Raw genomic sequence first — 20,403 nt, forward strand, 5'->3', positions numbered from 1 at the left:
AGGAATCCTATACTATTTCTAAATTATCCTAACCAATTTTATATATCCTTTCGCTCTCGTACATTCGCATAAGGAACTTTTTCCTAGTTTTTATTCTTTCCTACGTCCTTCCACTATACCACAGCCTATCTACAGCGTCCTACGGTAGGTCGCTATAAGTCAGTACAGCGATCTACGGTAGGTCGCTATATACATATCGCGTCCGACTTGACACGTGGGTATAAGTGGCGTCGCTATAAGTTATAGCGTCCGACCTTAATTATAGCGACCGACCGTTCGACGGTACGTTAAAGATATACCGACCGACTGACGCCAAGTACATACTTATAGTGACCAATAGTTAGACGCTAACATTATATAGCGTCCAACTGTAAGACGCAATCAATACAAGAAATTAGCAGCATAATTATTCATTAACCTCAATCAGTACTAATCATACAATCAAACATACAATCAATTAACCATAAAATCACCAAATCCATATTAGACAATACACAATCATAACAATGAAGCTCATCATAGCTCACAATTATATCATATCCATAAGTCACAACTTGGAGAAACAAGTTACATCAAGGCAGTTTGGCCATCAAGATAGAATAATACATAGCTCATAGATGTTTGCACTAGTTGCACAGTTCACATCTCATATAGTTTGCTTGCACTCATTACAATTCATCACTTAAGTCTTAACAAAAGCATTCATCTCTAGTTAGGATGTCCAAAATAATGCACTAGCCATGCGCACTTTCATCCAACTGCTTCCTGCATGGCCACCTCTAGCCATTACCTCCCACCTGCAAATAAAAGATTACATCCATCAATGAAAACTAGAGATCCAAATCCTAAGTTCTTAGATTCATGAGTGCAGTAGTTGTACAGATTTGGAGTTGAAAAAGAATAAACTTGAGCTCCATCTCTTCTAGTTATTTCGCAATACTGAGAGTGGTTTAGCCACAAGGAAACCTGCAGAGACAGGTCATGGCATCAAAGTCATGATTTATGGCATTCAGTACATCAGTTTTTAGCTTGCATCTAAAACTGGAAGTACTAATAATCAAATAGAGTTATGTTTTACAGGGGTTAGCAAACTTGCCTTCGCTGGGACACACCTCATCGAGAACTTGCTGGCCCATGGCGCCTCAAATCCATGGATCTGCAGAAATAATTGTGAAGAGCACTTACATTCAAAGATGGAGTAGAAAAAAAAAAGACATGGCAGGCAGCAATGACAACTATATCAAGTGAAACGAAAAGATTCAGACTGGCTTCACACCAGTAAAACCAGGAATACAGTAACTAAAGCAGATCTGATTATTTACTTTTGTTCAAGAATACAGTAACCGAAGATTAGATACTAGTTTCAGTATTCACACCTTATCACACCTTTGTAGCTTCTCTGAAATTCTTGGTTGAAATCATTTTCTAGGGAAATAACATCTTCACAGTTATCAGTTATTTATTTAAGGCCTGGAACATGCAGAACCCATTGACAGTAAGGACCAACAGCATGCAGCTACAGAATCCAAAGCCCAGCTATCCCTTGTTTCTCCTGCGTGGAGTGTGAGTGCGTTAACAGAAATGCAAAATAAAATAAAACAGATCATTGGTTGTATATATATGCTGTTGTGCTAGCTAGCAATATAATCTCTATCTATTGCAAACGATATATGAAGGATATAAAAAGGGGACCAGAGATGCTGCATGTTCTGCAAGGACCAAAACCACGAAAAGGCAAAACAGGATGGATCTCCAAATGATCCATAGGCTTACTTTTATTTGGCTATATGACTCTTTTATTTTGTTGAGCATTATTTGGCTTGTTCACTGGATCAGTTTTGAAATTTGGCCATGTGCGATGACGACGTTGAAACCAAAGCACCAAAACTAATAGTAATGCCAACCAAGAACCAAATTTATCACTAGCTCAGGTGAAGGCTATGAAACCATACAACTATACAATAATAAACCTTGAAATACAATATGCTATAGTCAGAGTTAATGTATATAATGTGATATGATATTTTAACTTCAGCAGACCCACTATGCTTTAGTCAGAATTAATATATATTAAGTGCAATCATCTGTTCCACTAAAGTATCATGTGACTCTATATCGTATTCTCTACATATTTCATCACTCACTGAAATGACTACGAATTTTATCACATGCCAACCATCAGATGTCATCACAGCAGAGATAAAGAGTAATAATCAGGAACACTGCAGGCGGCAGAGATAAAGAGTAATAATCAGGAACACTGCAGCTGCCTGCAGTGTCATATCTTTTAGAGCAAGGGATAAATTATCCTAATTGGGCAATAATCAGAAGTTGAACATTTTTTTAAATAAAAAAATGCTAAGTTCTTAGTTGGGCAAAAGCATCAAGCAACATGCAGTTTCAGGTTAGCCATCTTATGTGCCACCTTCAATGGCCTTTTCCATCACGCATAAGGCAACTTGCAAGATAAGTTAAGGACTTAGATTATGTTAGAACGCCTTCATGATTTCTGATGGACAAGGGTACCAACTTACTAATGAAATAGGCCACTGATAATGGAACATCAGAGTAATTTGGTTGGAAACAAAAAACGTATGACCACTGCATAGTAGAGATCATCATAAACAAAAAACGTATGACCATATACAATGAAATTTTCTGCAATCAATATAACTCAAAGGTCATGTGTAAATAAATTTGTTGTACTGTCTTAAGAGTTCATACAAAAGGGAAATAAGTGAGTTCAGTCTAAAAACTACTGCTTTGTCCGACATGAGTTATACGAAACAACAGCAAGGTAATTTTTCTCTAGTATGTGACTGTCGTTTTTCTTTAAATCTTACACAAAACTGCATCAAGGTGATTTTTCTCTTGTATTTTACAGATCATACCGCAAAAGATGGTAGACAGGACTGAACCTAGGCCTTCTCGGTAGAATACCATCGAACATTTACCACTACATATACAAAAGCAAAACATGATTAATTTAAAGAAAATGACTGTCTGCAATTGCTACGCTGCTCACATTGGGCGAGATGCCAGATCCAGTATCCCTAAAAAAGCCAGATCCAACCGCAGGTTTATACACATCTAAACCTGGCCTTGGAGAAGGCTCCCGTGGAACCAGCCTTTGCAATCGCCACCGCACGCCATGAGGGGATGGGGGCGCGGATCTGAGGAGGTTTAGTGAGAGAGAGAGAGAAGGGGGGCACCTCGTGCAGTCACCGCACGCCAGCTGAGGAGGTCCGTCGGGGCAGCCTTCCGGATAGGCCCCCTTGAGCAGCGGCGGCGCGGGCGTCAGAGGGGGCCGTCGGAGCAGCTGTTCCAGATAGGGCCCCTAGGGGCGGGGGCGGCGGCGGCAGCGCGGGCATGGGAGAGGCCCCTCGGGTGCTGCCTGCTCGGTGGGCAACAGATCCGGCCCTGGGTGCTGCGGCTGCCTGCTCGGTACCAAGGCTTGTGCCGGGGCTTGTGCTCGGTACCAAGGCTTGTGCCGGCCTGGGCGGCGCGCCGGGGAAACTGGGGGTGGGGGCGGCGGACTGGGGCTGGCGGACCGGGGGAGCGCGCTGGGCGGACTGGCTGGCGGCGGACTGGGGGTGGAGGCCGCGGCGAGTGGCTGTGGCTAGGTTTTACTCAATTCATCTGACAAGTGGGCCTCTCCAAAATTTTTAGGCGCCAATTAAGGCCCTGTTTCGTTGGGCTTTTTGGCCTCAAAAGCCAAAAGCCTAACCAAAGGGGCTGTTTTTGGATGGTGCTTTTTCAGAAGCAGCTGCTTTTCCGTAGTTCATTTTTGAAAGCTGGGTTGACCCTGCTTTTGGCTTTTGGCTTTCTGCTTTTCGAAATTGGTGGAATAAAAAGCTCTTCCATAGTTGTTTCAAGAGAGATAAAGATAAAAGGTATATTTTATACTTGTTAAACCAAACAGCTTTCAGCTTTTCTACAGCTCACAGCCCACAGCAGCTTTTCCACAGCTCACAGCCCACAGCAGCTTTTTTCCACAGCCATAGCTCAACCAAACAGAGAAGGGCGCCATGATGTTTTAGTCCTCCAAATTGTTTTTTTTTTTGAGAAACTTTAGTCGTGATCGAAATTGTAGGCGGCGAATCAAGGAAAAGTTGGGTGCGCATGCCCAATCCAATATGCCGACCGACCAAAGGACCCACTTAACAAGATATAGCGTCCCACGGTCCGACGGTAAACTAAAATAAAATTTCCGACCGACCGTCGGACGATGAAACAAGATATAGCGTCCAACCATAAGTCACTAAGGTATAGCGACCGACCGTCCAACACTATTTCTACATTTTTACCGACCCTTGGTTGGACACTAGTTTGGGCTGTGGTATAGTGTTCCACCTTTAGATTGACCGATCATACGGTGCGGGGAAATAATATACGCGCAATTGGAGTCCGCGCATCTTTACGCTCAAAGGAGTTTTTTTTTCTAATGCCAAAAGATTGGGAGGTGAGTTTGGGAGTTGTTGGAGATGGATTTTTTTCATTCTTTCCAAATATCAAGGATTGGGAAGAATTATTGGATACTCTTGGAGATGCTCTAATATGGCAAAAGGCAGAAGCAACTATAGTCCGCAACAAACTTGTATTGAGCAAGAAATAGGTTATGCAAGTACTGTAGATATTGTTGATTTTGTTCCATACTTGGTATACTCCATCCGGTCAGTGTAGCCACTCACTTGCCCACATTCTCAAGCGAATGACCGAAGTTTCTGATTTCATTAGTTATCTTGGCCACCTCTTCTAGCATGAATTCCTAGAATTTTTTTTTAATTTTAACACTTTTTCGAACTTAATTTTAAATCTAACACTCTCGGTTTTTTTTAAACTAACACTTTTGGCCGCGCCTATTGCCCTGGTGCGGCCAAATGCCTGGGCTGCGCCATGCATGGTGGCGCGACAGAGGGCTGACGTGGCGGCGACCAGAAGCGCTGATCGCTGACGTGGCAGGGCTCTGCCGCGCCACCGATCTTGGCGCGGCAGTGCCGCGCCCTGATCCATGGCGCGACAGAGCCGGGTATAACCTCCGCCGCGGCCAGTCCTGCTGCCCGAGCAGCAAAGCGGCCTAGGCGTCGCTCCCGCTCCCGCCCGTCGCCAAGCATGCCGGCCGCTGCGCCACGAACGGCGGCAGCCCGACCCTCCATTGCTGTCTCCCTCCCTTCCCTTCCATTCCCCGGCCGCCTCCCTCCCTCCTCATCCTAGTTCAAGGTAACGACGCACATTTTATTTTCGTTTGAATGGTGGATAGGATATTATGAATGGGAGTTAAGGTTAGTAGGAAAATTATGTTTGGGAAATATGGTGAAGATATTAGTATGATTTTGTCAATGTTAAGGTTAATTATTTAGTTAGAAGTAAGTTTGCCATGTATATTTTTGTTGCTATAATTGTTGTTTATAATATTTTAGTTGCATTGCAAATAATTACATTTTATATTAATTTTGCGTTGTTTTGATTGGTGTTTAATTTGAACCGTTTTATTAGATGGATGACATGTTTCGGGAGCAGTTATGGCGAAAACGGGGTCGTCCTAGAGAAATGTACCCCGACGAGTCTAGCAAAGATGCCCCCGTCCCTCCTGAACTCCCTGTCCCTAATTGTGACTGTGGTCGTCTGGCCGAAGTGTTTCAATCGAGACATCCGGACACAACGGCTCGTTGCTTCTACACGTGCAGTCGTTTTAATGTAAGTAATTGTTTCCATATATTTTTCTTTTTCATTTGTATTACTAGGTTACTAATATTTTGTTAAATTTTTGTTGTGTAGGCCCATGAAAGGTGCTTTTTCTTTCAGTGGATCGATGGTGCAGACAAGTTTGACCCTAGGTACCTCCTTTTCGATGAATGGTGGAGAGGGCGACATCCACGAGAGCACTTCGAGCGGTGGGTTCCACCTCCCCCTAACCCCCCTCCAATGACGGCTAAGGAGAAGCACTTAGCCGCAGTTAGACGACTCGAGGAACCTCCTCTGTGCCATTGCGGAGACCGAGCCATGATAAACCCTGACAATACGTTGGAGTTTGTGTGTCCAAACAAGCATGAAGTAAGTGCAAAGTGTATGTGTTGAAATGTTGAGCTATATGTGTCATGTACTAATGTCACGTTATTTAGGTGTATTCAATGGCGAAGTGTCATTTCAAGGAGTGGTTGTATGGTCATAAGAACAAATGGCCCAAAGAACCTCCAAAAGCAAAACAAAAGAAGAAAGAAAGGTTAATTTACAAAGCACCACCAGTCAAGTACGAATGTGGTGTTAATTCTAACTATGGCCTAGTCCCTTCGGAGATTGGAATAGACCATTATTGCAGCCATATGGTTGAGTACGAAGAGGTTTATTATTTTTGTGGTAAACATGAAATCGTATTTTGTTTCTTTTGCTAAGACATATATGATATAATATTTCTTTTGAACAGAGCACTAGGAAATGCAGGTGGGAACATTACGATGGTCAAGCTAAGTTCTTGGATGAACTGAAGAAGAGGCAACTAATTACAAGGAAGAGGGGATATGGACGTGACTACGTCAACCTATTCGTTAAACATCACAAAGAAAAGATGCGTGAGTTTGCTAGACAGCACGGTATTTGTAACCCGATCGATGTTGGGCTTAACAAATGGGGATTGGAGAGACGGATGACGTTAGAGGAGGAGAGGGCAAGGAAGGAGGCAAGGGAAGGGACAAGAGTACAGATGCAGGTCTTGAACGAGCATGTTGCTGCATTATGTGCCAGTGAGTGCTTGAACGCCTATTTTCGTTGCCTGATTGTAAATGTAATATAATCACTTTGCTAACTGATTGCATTTTATACATGAAGGGATTGGATATAATGAGGAACATGCTGCAGAGGTGGCTCGTGCAAGGTACGAGGAAAAGAAGTTAGATGAGCACAGAAAGCGAGCTGGTCGCACCGTTGAATCACCGATTGTGTTGTCTGATGAGGGGGACGAAGATGAGGACGACACTGCCAGACTTAGTGAGCTAATTGCTGTAGCAGAGGTGGGCTTGCAGGCAGAGGAGGATGAGGACGACATTGGCAGACTGAGCGAGCTCATCGCTCTAGCAGAGGCGGGCTTACAGGCGAAGGAGGATGAGGACGACACTGGCAGACTGAGCGAGCTCATCGCTCTAGCAGAGGTGGGCTTACAGGCGAAGGAGGATGACGACGCGTTCTTCACTCAGGCCGCAACGACGGCCGCAGATGAAGCGGAGGCCGCTTACTACAGGCGACAGGCAGGTCAGAGCAACGTAGGTGAGCCTAGCCACAACAACAGGGTTGTGGTTGAGGATTGGTACTCGGACGACGAGTTGCTTACTTAGTATGTTTCTGACTGAGGGTTTTTGATTGCGCCGTCTGTTAGTTCCATGCTTTCTTAATGATCAATGTAGCCATGTAGTAGAAATTCTATTGTGTTATCTTATATTCCATTTAAACTACTGATGTATTGTACCCATGTATCATGTACTCGGATTATCCATGATCGATCTTAAGTGATCACATCTGTTTATATCATGCGTTTAAAATTTCTAAAACGGACGTAATCATTTGTCGCGCCATAGTCCACGGCGCGTCTGTGCTGTACAAAACTACAGAACTACAAGCGGATGTGGGCTTACAGGCGGAGGTGCTGTACAAAACTACAAGTGCTGTATAAATGGACGATAGCTTTTGAAGCCCTATTTTCCAAAAGCAGAGGAGGACCTATTCGTGGCTTGATTTAATTTTTGAAATGCTTCACACAACAAAACTAGTGCAAAGGCATGAATGCAACCAACATACTTTCATAAATATTTGTAAAGCCATATTTTCTCATTTTAAATTGACAACAAAATAAATAAATATTGAATAATTTTAGAAAAAATATTAAATCCTCTATTTTATTAGTGTTTTCTATTCGCAACCCAAAATAGAAATTTTGGGGTATGATGGTCAGTTTGCCAGCTGAAATGATGGACAGCTTAAGTCAGTCATTAAGAAGTTCTTTGATAATATCTAGCAAGTTTTATCAAGTTCTTGTGAAAATAAGCAAATGATTTTTTAATGACAGCTACAGTGCCTCCTCAACGCCATGGCCACCGCATGCTCAGCATCTATCTATGCCCACCGGCACCGTCATGCCTAGCGACAGTGTACAGGATAGATAGATAAATCTCAAAAGATAGATAGATAGATAGATAGTACTAGATGATAGGGCGGTGTACATAGTGGATATTCTCATATTTATTATTTGATTGAATAGGATATAGATTTAGATAACAACATGTACAAAGGAATGTAGGTAATGTGTTATGGTATACTAAAAAACAACCGGCCAGTTTTTTTTCCATGCATCTATATATAGGTTTTTTTCCCGCATGCTCAGCCCTTGCGTACAACCGGCCAAGTTCTGGAGCATATTTTACATGATTTCAATCCAAAGGGCATCCAAACCAAGACACGAGAATCATTAATTTAGGTAGTTAGTTCTATTACAGAGACTAACTTTCCTACTAATCCGACTAAGTCGGTCCTTCATGCCTTGAGATCACACATATGGGACACGGAAGATGTGAGGGCAATTTGAGAAGTAAAAAATGATGATTAGAATATACGTAGTCGCAGCCGTCAATTATCCTCGAGGAGCATACAATTGATATACGAATGAATGATATGTTAGCTACAGTCAATATATATCACGTACGGTCTTTAAGTGCTGGGCTGAAAGCCATGTTTTGAGTTTTGACCAAGTTCCAAAAAATCCAAAAACACTCCAAAACCATGCCAAAACTCAGTCAAAGTACCCGTATAAAAAAATCTAAACAAAATGGCTGTTACACTAGGTTCTACAACAATGTGAATGTTAGGTGTCTAGATGTTGGCTTAACAACGATGAACCTTCACTCGATGGCCGCTGCTTGTGTTGGATGGTCTGCTGGTCGTGTCCTCTCTTCTCACGTACACATCATCATTTGCATGTGTACATACAGCGATCATCATGACTCTAGCGGTCGACTGCCTTCCTGCAACAATCTTCGGATTAACTAATTACTCCATTGCATTCCGTGTATGCTTAATTAATTATCAACAGGCGTCGTGTACTTTAATTTCAACCTGATTTGTGCGTGTATACTTACTAACAAACTCAGCTGTGCTGGCTGATTTGCGTTGCATACCGGTGCAGAGTATAACAAGGAGACTGGCCTCCAGAATTATGTGGTGCATAAATTTCAGCTCATAGTCACATAGCGAGCTGCGGCCCGTTGTAGCTAGCTAGGGCACCTTGTAGTTGTAGCACAACGTGTTAGTTTCGTTTTAGTCATGTTCATCAGATCGGGATGTATTGGTAGTAGAATGGGTGTTCGGGATTTGCATGAGAGGCAGAGAGAGAGGACGTGACATGTAGCAAACCATTGAAAGCCGTAGTGGTCGAAGCTCCGGCCGAGGTTTCGTTGACGGACGCTATATGCGCGCCGGCAGCGACGTTCGGTGGAGAGGGAGTCGGCGCTGTGGCGTCCTCGGCGGCGGCGTGTGCGTCGGTGGTGCTTCCCGTCGTTGGCAGCGCCCCTTCTCAAGATCGGGTCTAGGGTTAGGATGTCGGTGGGGTGACTGGCGGCGCGGTGAACCTCATACTGTGAGCCCTGGCCCCCACCTTTTCTTTATAGCACTGTGCGACGGGGGCCCACCAACCATGTAGGGTTGGGCGCCCCCGATCAGGGCGCGAGAACAAGGCCCAAAAGACCGTTGGGCCTAACTGGTGGGAGATCAAACCTAACGCAACGACCTTTGTAGTTTGTACTAGTACACTACTATTGCAAAATTCTAATCAGTGGAATATAATTATATCGTACTGTAGTGGTCAGGCCAACGTAGTCCAGATATGATACGAGCGCGTCAAAGTACGTCGTGGGCTGGACCAATGCAAGCACTACCAAGTACGTCGAAATCAGCCACGACGGCCGGCCGTCTCGCAGTGGAGGTAGACAGCCATGCATCTCAGCAGCTATCTCTACTGCTGCTAGGCAGCTGTTCATGTCAGGCAGTGTCGTCAGCCTTATCTTCTCACTAGGGTTCTGTCCTGTTCCGTTCCGCTGGGCTCGTGGAAGCAGAGGATCCGCTAATTCCACAGCCCGGCCCGGCACACACTGCACCGAGAGTAACCGACCACCATGGATGGGGCACGGGCACGCCGCTAGTGAGATCGCAGTCCGCTAGTGGCTAAAGCACCCTGCTGCACGATGATATCTCCAGCTGGAGATCGAGAGTAAACTCCGTGAGTGCATTAGTATATATAAAGCTGTTTTTCACTGTCATCACTGATGTTTTTATTCCAATAGTACCACACAACATGGTTTTTACTGTCGTCAAAATGGTTTTTACTGTCGTCACTGATTTTTTATTTCAATAGTACTACATAAAACTAGACACCACTACCGTCCGTTAGGCCAAATAAAACTAGACACCACTACCGTCCGTTAGGCCAATGCAAGGACCATCGGTACAAAAACATTTATAGCTAGCGGCGATCTACATAGCATGATCATCTCCTGTTTCTACCGGCGGTTAACCTAATTTAAGCTACCGCCAGTATGAATAGATAACTTCATTTCACTGGACGTAATTTATGTCGACTGCAAGTACGAATAACTTATTTGTGGAGGTGGTTGTCTCTTAAGGCGAGATAAACTTTTTGGCGCCGTTGTATATATAAGACAACAACCTCTAGAAATCCGATTCAATACCACAACTACAAAAGAGATTTTGGGAGACACACCCCTAGGATTAACAAAGGTGTGCACAAAGTTTGCGCGTCTTCTAAAATACATAGCGATTTTCGGAGGCGGACAACTCATTTCTGGAGGCACCCAAAAAACGACTGCAGCCATAAATAAATCAACAGAGACAGGTCTCTTGTAAGCTCCGTCTATGAAAATAGCAAGCATTTTCAGAGGCAAACTTCTTATAAGGTCCGCCTATGTTAACTGAGCCAAGCCAATTTGGCTAACACGACCCACTACCAAACCCTAGCATATAAAACCAATCTCTATTCTACGGCCCCCCACCCCCTGCCATAATAGAGAAAACACCATACTCTATCTCCACCTCTCTCTCTCTCTCTCTCTCTCTCTCTCTCTCTATCTATCTATCTATCTATCTGTGGAGAATCGATCGATAGTGGCTCGCGGCTCCACCTTGTCAGAGCTCTCCCCTCTAGCGGCGTGCTTGGGGCCTACCCCTGTCCTTGTAGCGGCGGAGGTGGCGGGGTTTGTGGATCCAGCAGCATCCTCGTCCTCGAGGCGGCGAGGGCTCGCTGATCCGATGAGTTGCTCGTCCTTGTGGCGCCGGGGCTCGCGGATCCAACGGCATGCTCATCCGCAAGGCGGCAAGCGCTCTTGGATCTGGCGGCATGGTCGTGGCCGCCTGTCCTCGCACCATGCTTTGAAGACGGTTGCCGCGTTTCTAGCAAGCAGCGGTAGCGGCGCGTCGATGGGCTTGGCGGGCCTCAACGAGGGGTTCAGCGGGGCCCATCGATGTGCTTGCAGTTTTTCAATTTATTAATAGCAGAGGTGGGCATGTGTCCACCTCTGAAAATCCAGTGATGGCGAGGTAGAGGCAGACTGTCTGCCAACCTCTTTTAATAGTTATTGACCGCCTGAGAAAATGGTTAGGGTAGTAGTGTACGACACATATATAAATTGATAACTTATTCATAGTAAGTCAGATGAAGGCAAATGTTTTACCAAAGTTGTAAAGCTCGATGAGACTACAACTTTATAGTTGAATACTTTTCATTTGAAATCATTTATGTGCCCCAATTTTTATTAAAAGTTCTCAAAGCTATTTTGAAAACATAGTTTCTGAACAAAGGATGCAAGGCACCCCTATCTATGTTCAATTCAGGGACCTGAAGTGAAATTTGAATGTGACAAGTTTTGGACCGCTCATCTGTGTCCAACATGGCCCACGCTGGTCCACTTGATCATCCTTGTTTACCTCGAGATCTTATTGCACGCACGATCACCTCGCTTAAAAATCAGCAAGCATTACTGGACAATGCCATCTGCTCCACAGCACCAATAGATTCCTCGGATTTGGAATCGACCAGTCAATCGTAACAACGACTGGCCTTTGGTGCACAAATATGGCCCAGCAGACGCATACTAGCCTTTTGTGCGATCCGAAAAGGCACGAGCGCACTGATGGAAAAAGCGGCAAATCCATACATCTGTTGTGTGTTTGTGTATATATATGGTGAATGGAAAAGCTCGCAGACAGCTTTCGTTGGCCTTGGACACCTGCATTCTATAAATACCGGGTCCATGCAGCTACATGAGACACACAAGCTGCTAGGCTACAGCAGGAGTACAACATACATACATAACCCAGGACAACAAACAAAAAAAACGAACTGAACGATGGTGCCGACGAAGAACCATGTCCTCGCTGCTCTCCTCCTCTGTCGCCGCCACCGCTGCTGGCATCGGCCGTGGTGTGCAGGGGGGCCACTACTCACTATTGTCAGCGCCGCCAAGGCCGTCTTCGGCGTAGTACCATGCAGCACGGGGAGTTCGATCAACGTGGTGACTGCCACGCCGTTCGCTAGTAAGTATATAACAGAACCTCATACATTTGAAATTTGAATTTCGTATTATCACTGGACGCGAATCGTTCTAATTCATCTATGTGCACGGGTTATGTGTCCCATCACATACATACGGTTTCATAAAAAAAATCACATGCATACGGGATATAAACGACGAAAGGGTATTCTAAAAATAAAAAATCGTGTTTGAAGAATTGCTTGCTCTTTAATATTTAGAAGTAGATATAAATATATATATATAAGTTTTTCTTGTTTTATTTGTTTTATTATTTTTAATTACGTACGTGTTCGGCCAGACGCCAGCCTACAGCTGCAGTGCGGCATTCCGCACTACGGGAAACACGTGATTTGCCGAGTGCAAAAATCTTTGCCGAGTGCCAAATTTCGGGCACTCGGCAAAGACCTGCTTTGCCGAGCGCCGCACTCGGTAAAATATGACACTCGGCAAAGACCTGCACTCAACAAAGGCTGTCTTTGCCGAGTGCCTGGCACTCGGCAAAGGCAGACACTCAGCAAAGATTGGTAGGGGCTTAACGGCATCCAGCGGCGTCCTCTTTGCCGAGTGCCCCCCGTTTGGCACTCGGCAAAGAATTTATTTTACTGAGTGCCAAAACTTCCTCTGACTCATCGGACCACGGGGAGGCGGCGATAGCGACAGCAGGGGGTTTCACTAGCACTGCCTCTGGCTCTACCTCGTCGGGAGTCTACTTGCGCGGGCCCTCGCAGCTCCCGGCGTGGTCGATCCCACTTCACCGGCACCCGGTGATTCGACCCAGCGGCGACAAGTAAGTATTATTTCACTACTATTTCATATGACATGTTGAAAATCGAACTGGAGACTAACAATTCTTCTTAATGACTCTTGCAGCAACTGGGAAGTTGTGTCCGGAACGGGCCGGCACATCAATGGCACCCTGGGCCTTCTGATTCGGCAGCACTACCCTGGCATGGTCATCTACGCCTCGGTGACTTCGCCGCCCTGAACGTGGGACCACTTCTACGCCGCCGAGGACAGCAAGTTCGGCACCGTTGCGGCGCGGATCAAGGCCGAGTTCTGGGTGAGTCTTCATCGCACTAAATTGGTCAATACTACGCATTCATTGGTCGTTCTTGAAATAATGAAACGATACATGATGTCTGTATGCAAGACTTCTTCAGGTGCGACGAAGGGTTTGAGGACCGGGCAGCGCGAGTGCAGGACAAGGTCTGTAGGTCCCGACTCTCGGACCTGTACCACGAGACGCGGCTCCAGTGCATCATCAACTACAGCGCCGACGTCCTTGGTCAGGTGGTGAGGAAGGTCGATGCCAGGACCAGGACGCTCACCAAGGAGCAGTACCTCTCGGTAAGTACGAAACATTAATACTGACTCCTTCCGTGAAGAATAGGTAGGCTTCATTTCATCTTCTGACTTATCAATAACTTGATGGCATGCATCAATGTCCTGATTGGTGCGCCAGGCACCGCCTCTACTGGGAGGCCATTGTGGACAGGTGGCTCTCGGAGGAGTGGGCGGAGAAGCACAACATCCGTCAGGACTGCCGCCTGTAGATGGGTGGGGCGCCACACCACCAAGGCAACCGAAGCCTCAGCGCGTACGCCTAGACATGGGTAATCTTCTTTGTGTTTTCATCTTTATTTATTTATTCTAATGCTCAATTCTCATTACTTGTAATCATCTTTGTGTTTTCCTCGCAGTCCCAGGCGCACCAAGGCCAGGAATGCAACGAGTTCATGGCGTACGCCCTGGCACACAAGGGCAAGGCAACGGCCCCGGAAGTCACCTACAACCCGGCGGACGAGCCCGAGGTGTACACCAGCGCGAGCGTCCACAGCAAGCTTAGCGATTACACCTCGGCGGCCTGTGAGCGCCATGGGGAGGACTTCGATCCGGCCACCCAGCCCCTGGACACAGACCTCCTGATGAGGCTCGGAGGAGGGAAGCAGCACGGCCGGTATTGGATGGCGGACAGCACAGTCGACTCCGCCTCTGTTCCCAACCTCGCCGAGATTCGAGCAAGGAGCACGAGCTCCTCCCACCCCATACGCTCTCGGCAGCAGAGCTCACAGCAGCAGATGGCGGAACTCCAGGTTAGTACTGTTTTATTCGTCGTTCATTGCTTTTACACATCTACCTTGCCTTTGCATTGTTTAAACATTGCGGGTGGAATGTTGCAGGCCGACTTGCGGAGGTTGGAGGCCCAGCAGGCGGCCCAGGCGGAGGCCCATCGGCTGGAGATGGAGGTTGTACAAGCCCAGAGGGCGGCCGAGACGCAGAGGCTGCAGGACATGTTCAGCTTCATGGCGAGCCTTCAGGCCTTGCCAGGTGTGGTCGTGCCCCAGTCGCTGCTCGCTCTAGTTGTGGCTCCTCCTCCTCCTGTAGGGACTCCGGTGAGTATATATGGTTGTTTATTCCTTTAGCTTGTGCGGTCCTCCTGTAGATACTCATGAATTCGCTTCTCCTTTGTGCAGCAACAGTCGGCGAGTTCGAACCCGACTCCTCAAGGTGGCCCTTCTCCACAGGCCGGGTGGACAACTGGCCCTCCTCAAGGTGGCAGTTCACACTCCGGGTGGGGAGGCTGGCAGTAGGTACCATTTATTTGTTTCTGTTCATGTTGCATGGACTTGTGTTAGACTTAGCCTTATGTTGGACTACTACTAGAGACATATATATATTGTGATGGATATTGTCATGGATGATGCGAATGTATGTGATGGATTATGGACAATGGATTTGTATGTGATGTATTATGGATGGTGGATGTTTATGTGATGGGTTATGGATGTGTATGTGATGGAATATGGATGTGTATATGATATATCCTGTGCTGTGTGTTGATATATATGTGATTTCTTTGTCTGCGCTGATGGAAAGCAAAAAACAAAAAAATAGCATTTTTCCTCTCTTTGCCGAGTGCCGTGACCATGGCATTCGGCAAAGCTGGGAAGCAGAGACCCAATTGCCCAGCTTTGCCGAGTGCCAGAGCCATGGCACTCGGCAAAGATTTTTTAAAAAATTTTCTTTGCCGAGTGCAAGAGTATGGCACTCGGCAAAGAATTTTCAAAAAAAAAGAAAAAATTCTTTGCCGAGTGCCGCTGAGGTGGCACTCGGCCAAAGAGGCCGTCAGAGTTGATGTCGGGTTTTTTTTGCAGAGTGCTGACGTGACACTCGGTAAAGGCTTTACCGAGTGCCCGATATGTGGCACTCGGCAAAGAAATCTTTGCCGACGGGTTCTTTGTCAACTGCTCTTTGCCGAGTGCAGCACTCGGCAAAATCTTTACCGAGTGTATTTCGGGCTTTGCCGAGTGCCGCAGGCACTCGGCAAATTGCCGGTTTCCAGTAGTGTCGGCTCTGTCGCGGTCTAAACCAGTAAATATTGCGCTACGGTAACAAGACCTTTCCCCAATAACTTCAACATTATTCCTACTTTTTTTCATTCACAAGTGAATCTTTTTATTCATTTTCTTTAGTTCAAAATCGATACGCTGGCAGGGGTCCTGTCGTCTCCGCCGCGGGCATTACCGTGTGGGCCAACGCGGAGGCAGACACCAACGGCGACTTCATGATCGAACTGGGCGTCATCCGTAACAGCGGCGGCGGAGGCGGCCTGCTCTCCTCCATGCTGCTGGCCAACCAGGGCAGCGTGGTGGTCACCACCCCGTTGGCCACCTGCAACATGTCCCTGGCCGGCGTCACTGGCACGCTGAGCGCGCCGGTTCAGGTCGTCGGCGGCATGCTGCCCTGCCTCATCGGCGGATTGCTGGGTCTCGACGCCGGGCCCTTCTCCTTTATCTAGCCCGCAGGCCGGAGGAGTTGCATCATATATATGACGGCCGGGGCTCGTGATCGGCGACGATACCAAGGAACTGCGTCTATGGGTACTACATAAATAAAGTATCTATTTCTAAAAAAAAACATAAATAAAGTAGCTACGAATAAACCCGCACACACAGCATGCAATTTGAACAACCTAGCTAATGATCAAGTTGCCATGCTAGCCTTCGACTTTTAGTTGTACCACGTACGTCGATCACGTGTGTTAATGTAGTATGTGCATTTTAATACTAATATGTAATAAGCAGGTGGTGCCTCGTTATATTGACGTCTTTGAACCTTTTTTAAGAAACTGATGGATGTACTTTACTAAGGAATAACACATACCTGCAGGTAAATGGTGTTTTTTGGGTTAAGCATGATTAAATTCTGTTTTGAACCGCAATAACTTACACTACTACTGCATTTAGAGTCTACAGTGGTGGGCAAATCAGCTTTCTAATTAAATGTGGGTGGCTCACCCGCCTCTTGGAAGTGATCTCTGTTAAAAGGAATTATTAACGCTATTTCGGTCACACACAGGCCAGTATCAAATTCCACAGGCCTCATAGTGCCAAGACACGCGGCCGAGGGGGTATAAACAGCGATGGCTAACACGACCCACTACCAAACCCTAGCATATAAAACCAATCTCTATTCTACGGCTCCCCACCCCCTGCCGCAATACAGAAAACACCATACTCTATCTCCACCTCTCTCTCTCTCTCTCTCTCTCTCTCTCTCTCTCTGTGTGTGGAGAATCTCCCCTCTAGCGGCGTGCTCGGGGCCTACCCCTGTCCTTGTAGCGGCGGCGGTGGCGGGGTTTGCGGATCCAGCGGCCTCCTCGTCCTCGAGGCGGCGAGGGCTCGCTGATCCGACGAGTTGCTCGTCCTTATGGCGCCGGGGCTTGCGGATCCAACAGCATGCTCGTCCGCGAGGCGGCGAGCACTCTTGGATCTGACGGCATGGTTGTGGCCGCCTGTCCTCGCGCCGTGCTTCGAAGACGGTGGCGGCGTTTCTGGCAAGCAGCGGTAGCAGCGCGTCGATGGGCTTGGCGGGCCTCAACGATGGGTTCAGCGGGGCCCATCGATGTGCTTGCTGTTTTTCAATTTATTAATAGCAGAGACGGGCATGTGTCCACCTCTGAAAATCCAGTGATGGTGAGGTAGAGGCAGACTGTCTGCCAACCTCTGTTAATAGTTATTGACCGCGTGAGGAAATGGTTAGGGTAGTAGTGTACGACACATATATAAATTGATAACTTATTCATAGTAAGTCAGATGAAGGCAAATGTTTTACCAAAGTTGTAAAGCTCGACGAGACTACAACTTTGTACTTGAATACTTTTCATTTGAAATCAATTATGTGCCCCAATTTTTATTAAAAGTTCTCAAAGCTATTTTGAAAACATAGTTTCTGAACAAAGGATGCAAGGCACCCCTATCTATGTTCAATTCAGGGACCTGAAGTGAAATTTGAATGTGACAAGTTTTGGACCGCTCATCTGTCTCCAACATGGCCCACGCTGGTCCACTTGATCATCCTTGTTTACCTCGAGATCTTATTGCACGCACGCTCACCTCGCTTAAAAATCAGCAAGCACTACTGGACAATGCCATCTGCTCCACAGCACCAATAGATTCCTCGGATTTGGAATCGACCAGTCAATCGTAACAACGACTGGCCTTTGGTGCACAAATATGGCCCAGGCCAGCAGACGCATACTAGCCTTTTGTGCGATCCGAAAAGGCACGAGCGCACTGATGGAAAAAGCGGCCAATCCATACATCTGTTGTGTGTTTGTGTATATATGGTGAATGGAAAAGCTCGCAGACAGCTTTCGTTGGCCTTGGACACGTGCAATCTATAAATACCGGGTCCATGCAGCTACATGAGACACACAAGCTGCTAGGCTACAGCAGGAGTACAACATACATACATAACCCAGGACAACAAACAAAAAAAAAAACGAACTGAACGATGGTGCCGACGAAGAACCATGTCCTCGCTGCTCTCCTCCTCTGTCGCCGCCACCGCTGCTGGCATCGGCCGTGGTGTGCAGGGGGCCACTACTCACCATTGTCGGCGCCGCCAAGGCCCTCGTCTTCGGTGTTTTACCATGCAGCACGGGGAGCTCGATCAACGCGGCGACCGCCACGCCGTTCGCTAGTAAGTATATAATATAACAGCTGACGTGGTGTAACAGAACCTCATACATTTTAAATTTGAATTTCGTATTATCACTGGACGCGAATCCTTCTAATTCATCTATGTGCACGGGTTATGTGTCCCATCACGTACATACATACGGTTTCATCAAAAAAATCACATGCATACGGGATATAAACGACGAAAGGGTATTCTAAGAATAAAAAATCGTGTTTGAAGAATTGCTTGCTCTTTAATATTTAGAAGTAGATATAAAAAATATATATATATATTCACATATGTTTTTCTTGTTTTATTTGTTTTATTATTTTTAATTACGTACGTGTTCGCGGCCAGACGCCAGCCTACAGCTGCAGTGCGGCATTCCGGCTCTGTCCCGGTCTAAACCAGTAAATATTGCGGTACGGTAACAAGACCTTTCCCCAATAACTTCAACATTATTCCTACTTTTTTTTTCATTCACAAGTGAATCTTTTTATTCATTTTTTTTATTTCAAAATCGATACGCTGGCCAGGAGAGGGAAGGCCGCCAGAGCAGCGGGGCCAGCAGGGGTCCTGTCGTCTCCGCCGCGGGCATTACCGTGTGGGCCAACGCGGAGGCAGACACCAACGGCGACTTCATGATCGAACTGGGCGTCATCCGTAACAGCGGCGGCGGCGGCGGCCTGCTCTCCTCCATGCTGCTGGCCAACAAGGGCAGCGTGGTGGTCACCACCCCGTTGGCCACCTGCAACGTGTCCCTGGCCGGCGTCACTGGCACGCTGAGCGCGCCGGTTCAGGTCGTCGGCGGCATGCTGCCCTGCCTCATCGGCGGATTGCTGGGTCTCGTCGCCGGGCCCTTCTCCTTTATCTAGCCCGCAGGCCGGAGGAGTTGCATCATATATATGACGGCCGGGGCTCGTGATCGGCGACGATACCAAGGAACTGCGTCTATGGGTACTACATAAATAAAGTAGCTATTTCTCAAAAAAAAAAAAAAAAAAAGTAGCTACGAATAATCCCGCACACACAGCATGCAATTTGAACAACCTAGCTAATGATCAAGTTGCCATGCTAGCCTTCGACTTTTAGTTGTACCACGTACGTCGATCACGTGTGTTAATGTATGTATGTATACCGTGCATTTTAATACTAATATGTAATAAGCAGGTGGTGCCTCGTTATATTGACGTCTTTGAACCTTTTTTAAGAAACTGATGGATGTACTTTACTAAGGAATAACACATACCTGCAGGTAAATGGTGTTTGTTGGGTTAAGCATGGTTAAATTCTGTTTTGAACCACAATAACTTACACTACTACTGCATTTAGAGTCAACAGTGTGGGCAAATCAGCTTTCTAATTAAATGTGGGTGGCTCACCCGCCTCTTGGAAGTGATCTCTGTTAAAAGGAATTATTAACGCTAATTTGGTCACACACAAGCCAGTGTCAAATTCCACAGGCCTCATAGTGCCAAGACACGCGGGCCGAGGGGGTATAAACAGTGATGGGTCACCGACGCCGATTTAACCCTCGTTCTTCGCCCGAAAAATACACGACACCTCCTGAGATGACCCGCCGCTAGCTAGATTAGATAGATACTCCCTCCAAAATATAAATTACCCAAGCACTCATAATTTATCCCAAAATTCTAACAAATTCAATCATAGTAACTTTACAATTCCGTTTGAAAAGGAAACATTCATAAACATACCTAACATTAATATCTATCATCAACATAAATATGATAAACAATATGTTAATGTAGGATTACATGTGTCTTTTGAATTACGCAATAATATGTCCTAAATTTTTTATGATACCTTTTATTTCGGATTAGATAGATAGATA

The 20,403-nt window shown here is 46.3% G+C and overlaps 1 protein-coding gene and 1 long non-coding RNA gene across 3 annotated transcripts; one reads left to right on the forward strand and one right to left on the reverse strand.

Moving 5' to 3' along the window:
* Window positions 1-488: 488 nt before the first annotated feature.
* Window positions 489-3,580, reverse strand: LOC136482751 (uncharacterized). Of its 2 annotated transcripts, XR_010765186.1 has the most exons (6): window positions 3,213-3,580; window positions 2,892-2,956; window positions 1,377-1,552; window positions 1,097-1,156; window positions 881-966; window positions 489-797 (listed from the first exon to the last, which is right to left on the reverse strand). It is a non-coding gene; the product is annotated as an uncharacterized lncRNA (long non-coding RNA). The 2 variants fall into 2 exon arrangements; XR_010765185.1 differs by lacking the exon at window positions 2,892-2,956.
* An 8,821-nt stretch (window positions 3,581-12,401) lies between these two features.
* On the forward strand, window positions 12,402-16,386 carry LOC136480694 (uncharacterized). Its single transcript, XM_066478164.1, has 4 exons — window positions 12,402-12,588; window positions 12,886-12,932; window positions 14,348-14,453; window positions 16,061-16,386. Exons 1-4 carry the CDS (start codon window positions 12,402-12,404, stop codon window positions 16,384-16,386), a joined length of 666 nt encoding a protein of 221 aa, XP_066334261.1.
* The last annotated feature ends 4,017 nt before the right edge of the window (window positions 16,387-20,403 follow it).

Source organism: Miscanthus floridulus, chromosome 9 (genome assembly GCF_019320115.1).
Source record: "Miscanthus floridulus cultivar M001 chromosome 9, ASM1932011v1, whole genome shotgun sequence".
Taxonomy (NCBI): Eukaryota; Viridiplantae; Streptophyta; class Magnoliopsida; order Poales; family Poaceae; genus Miscanthus; species Miscanthus floridulus.

Bases quoted from the DNA above. Each gene is read 5' to 3' on its own strand.
- LOC136480694 (XM_066478164.1), top strand. From the start codon at position 12,402: ATGGTGCCGACGAAGAACCATGTCCTCGCTGCTCTCCTCCTCTGTCGC. The intron at 12,589-12,885 runs GTAAGTATATAA...GTGTTCGGCCAG, and splicing joins GACTGCCACGCCGTTCGCTA to ACGCCAGCCTACAGCTGCAG. The intron at 14,454-16,060 runs GTGAGCGCCATG...CATTTTCTTTAG, and splicing joins CGATTACACCTCGGCGGCCT to TTCAAAATCGATACGCTGGC.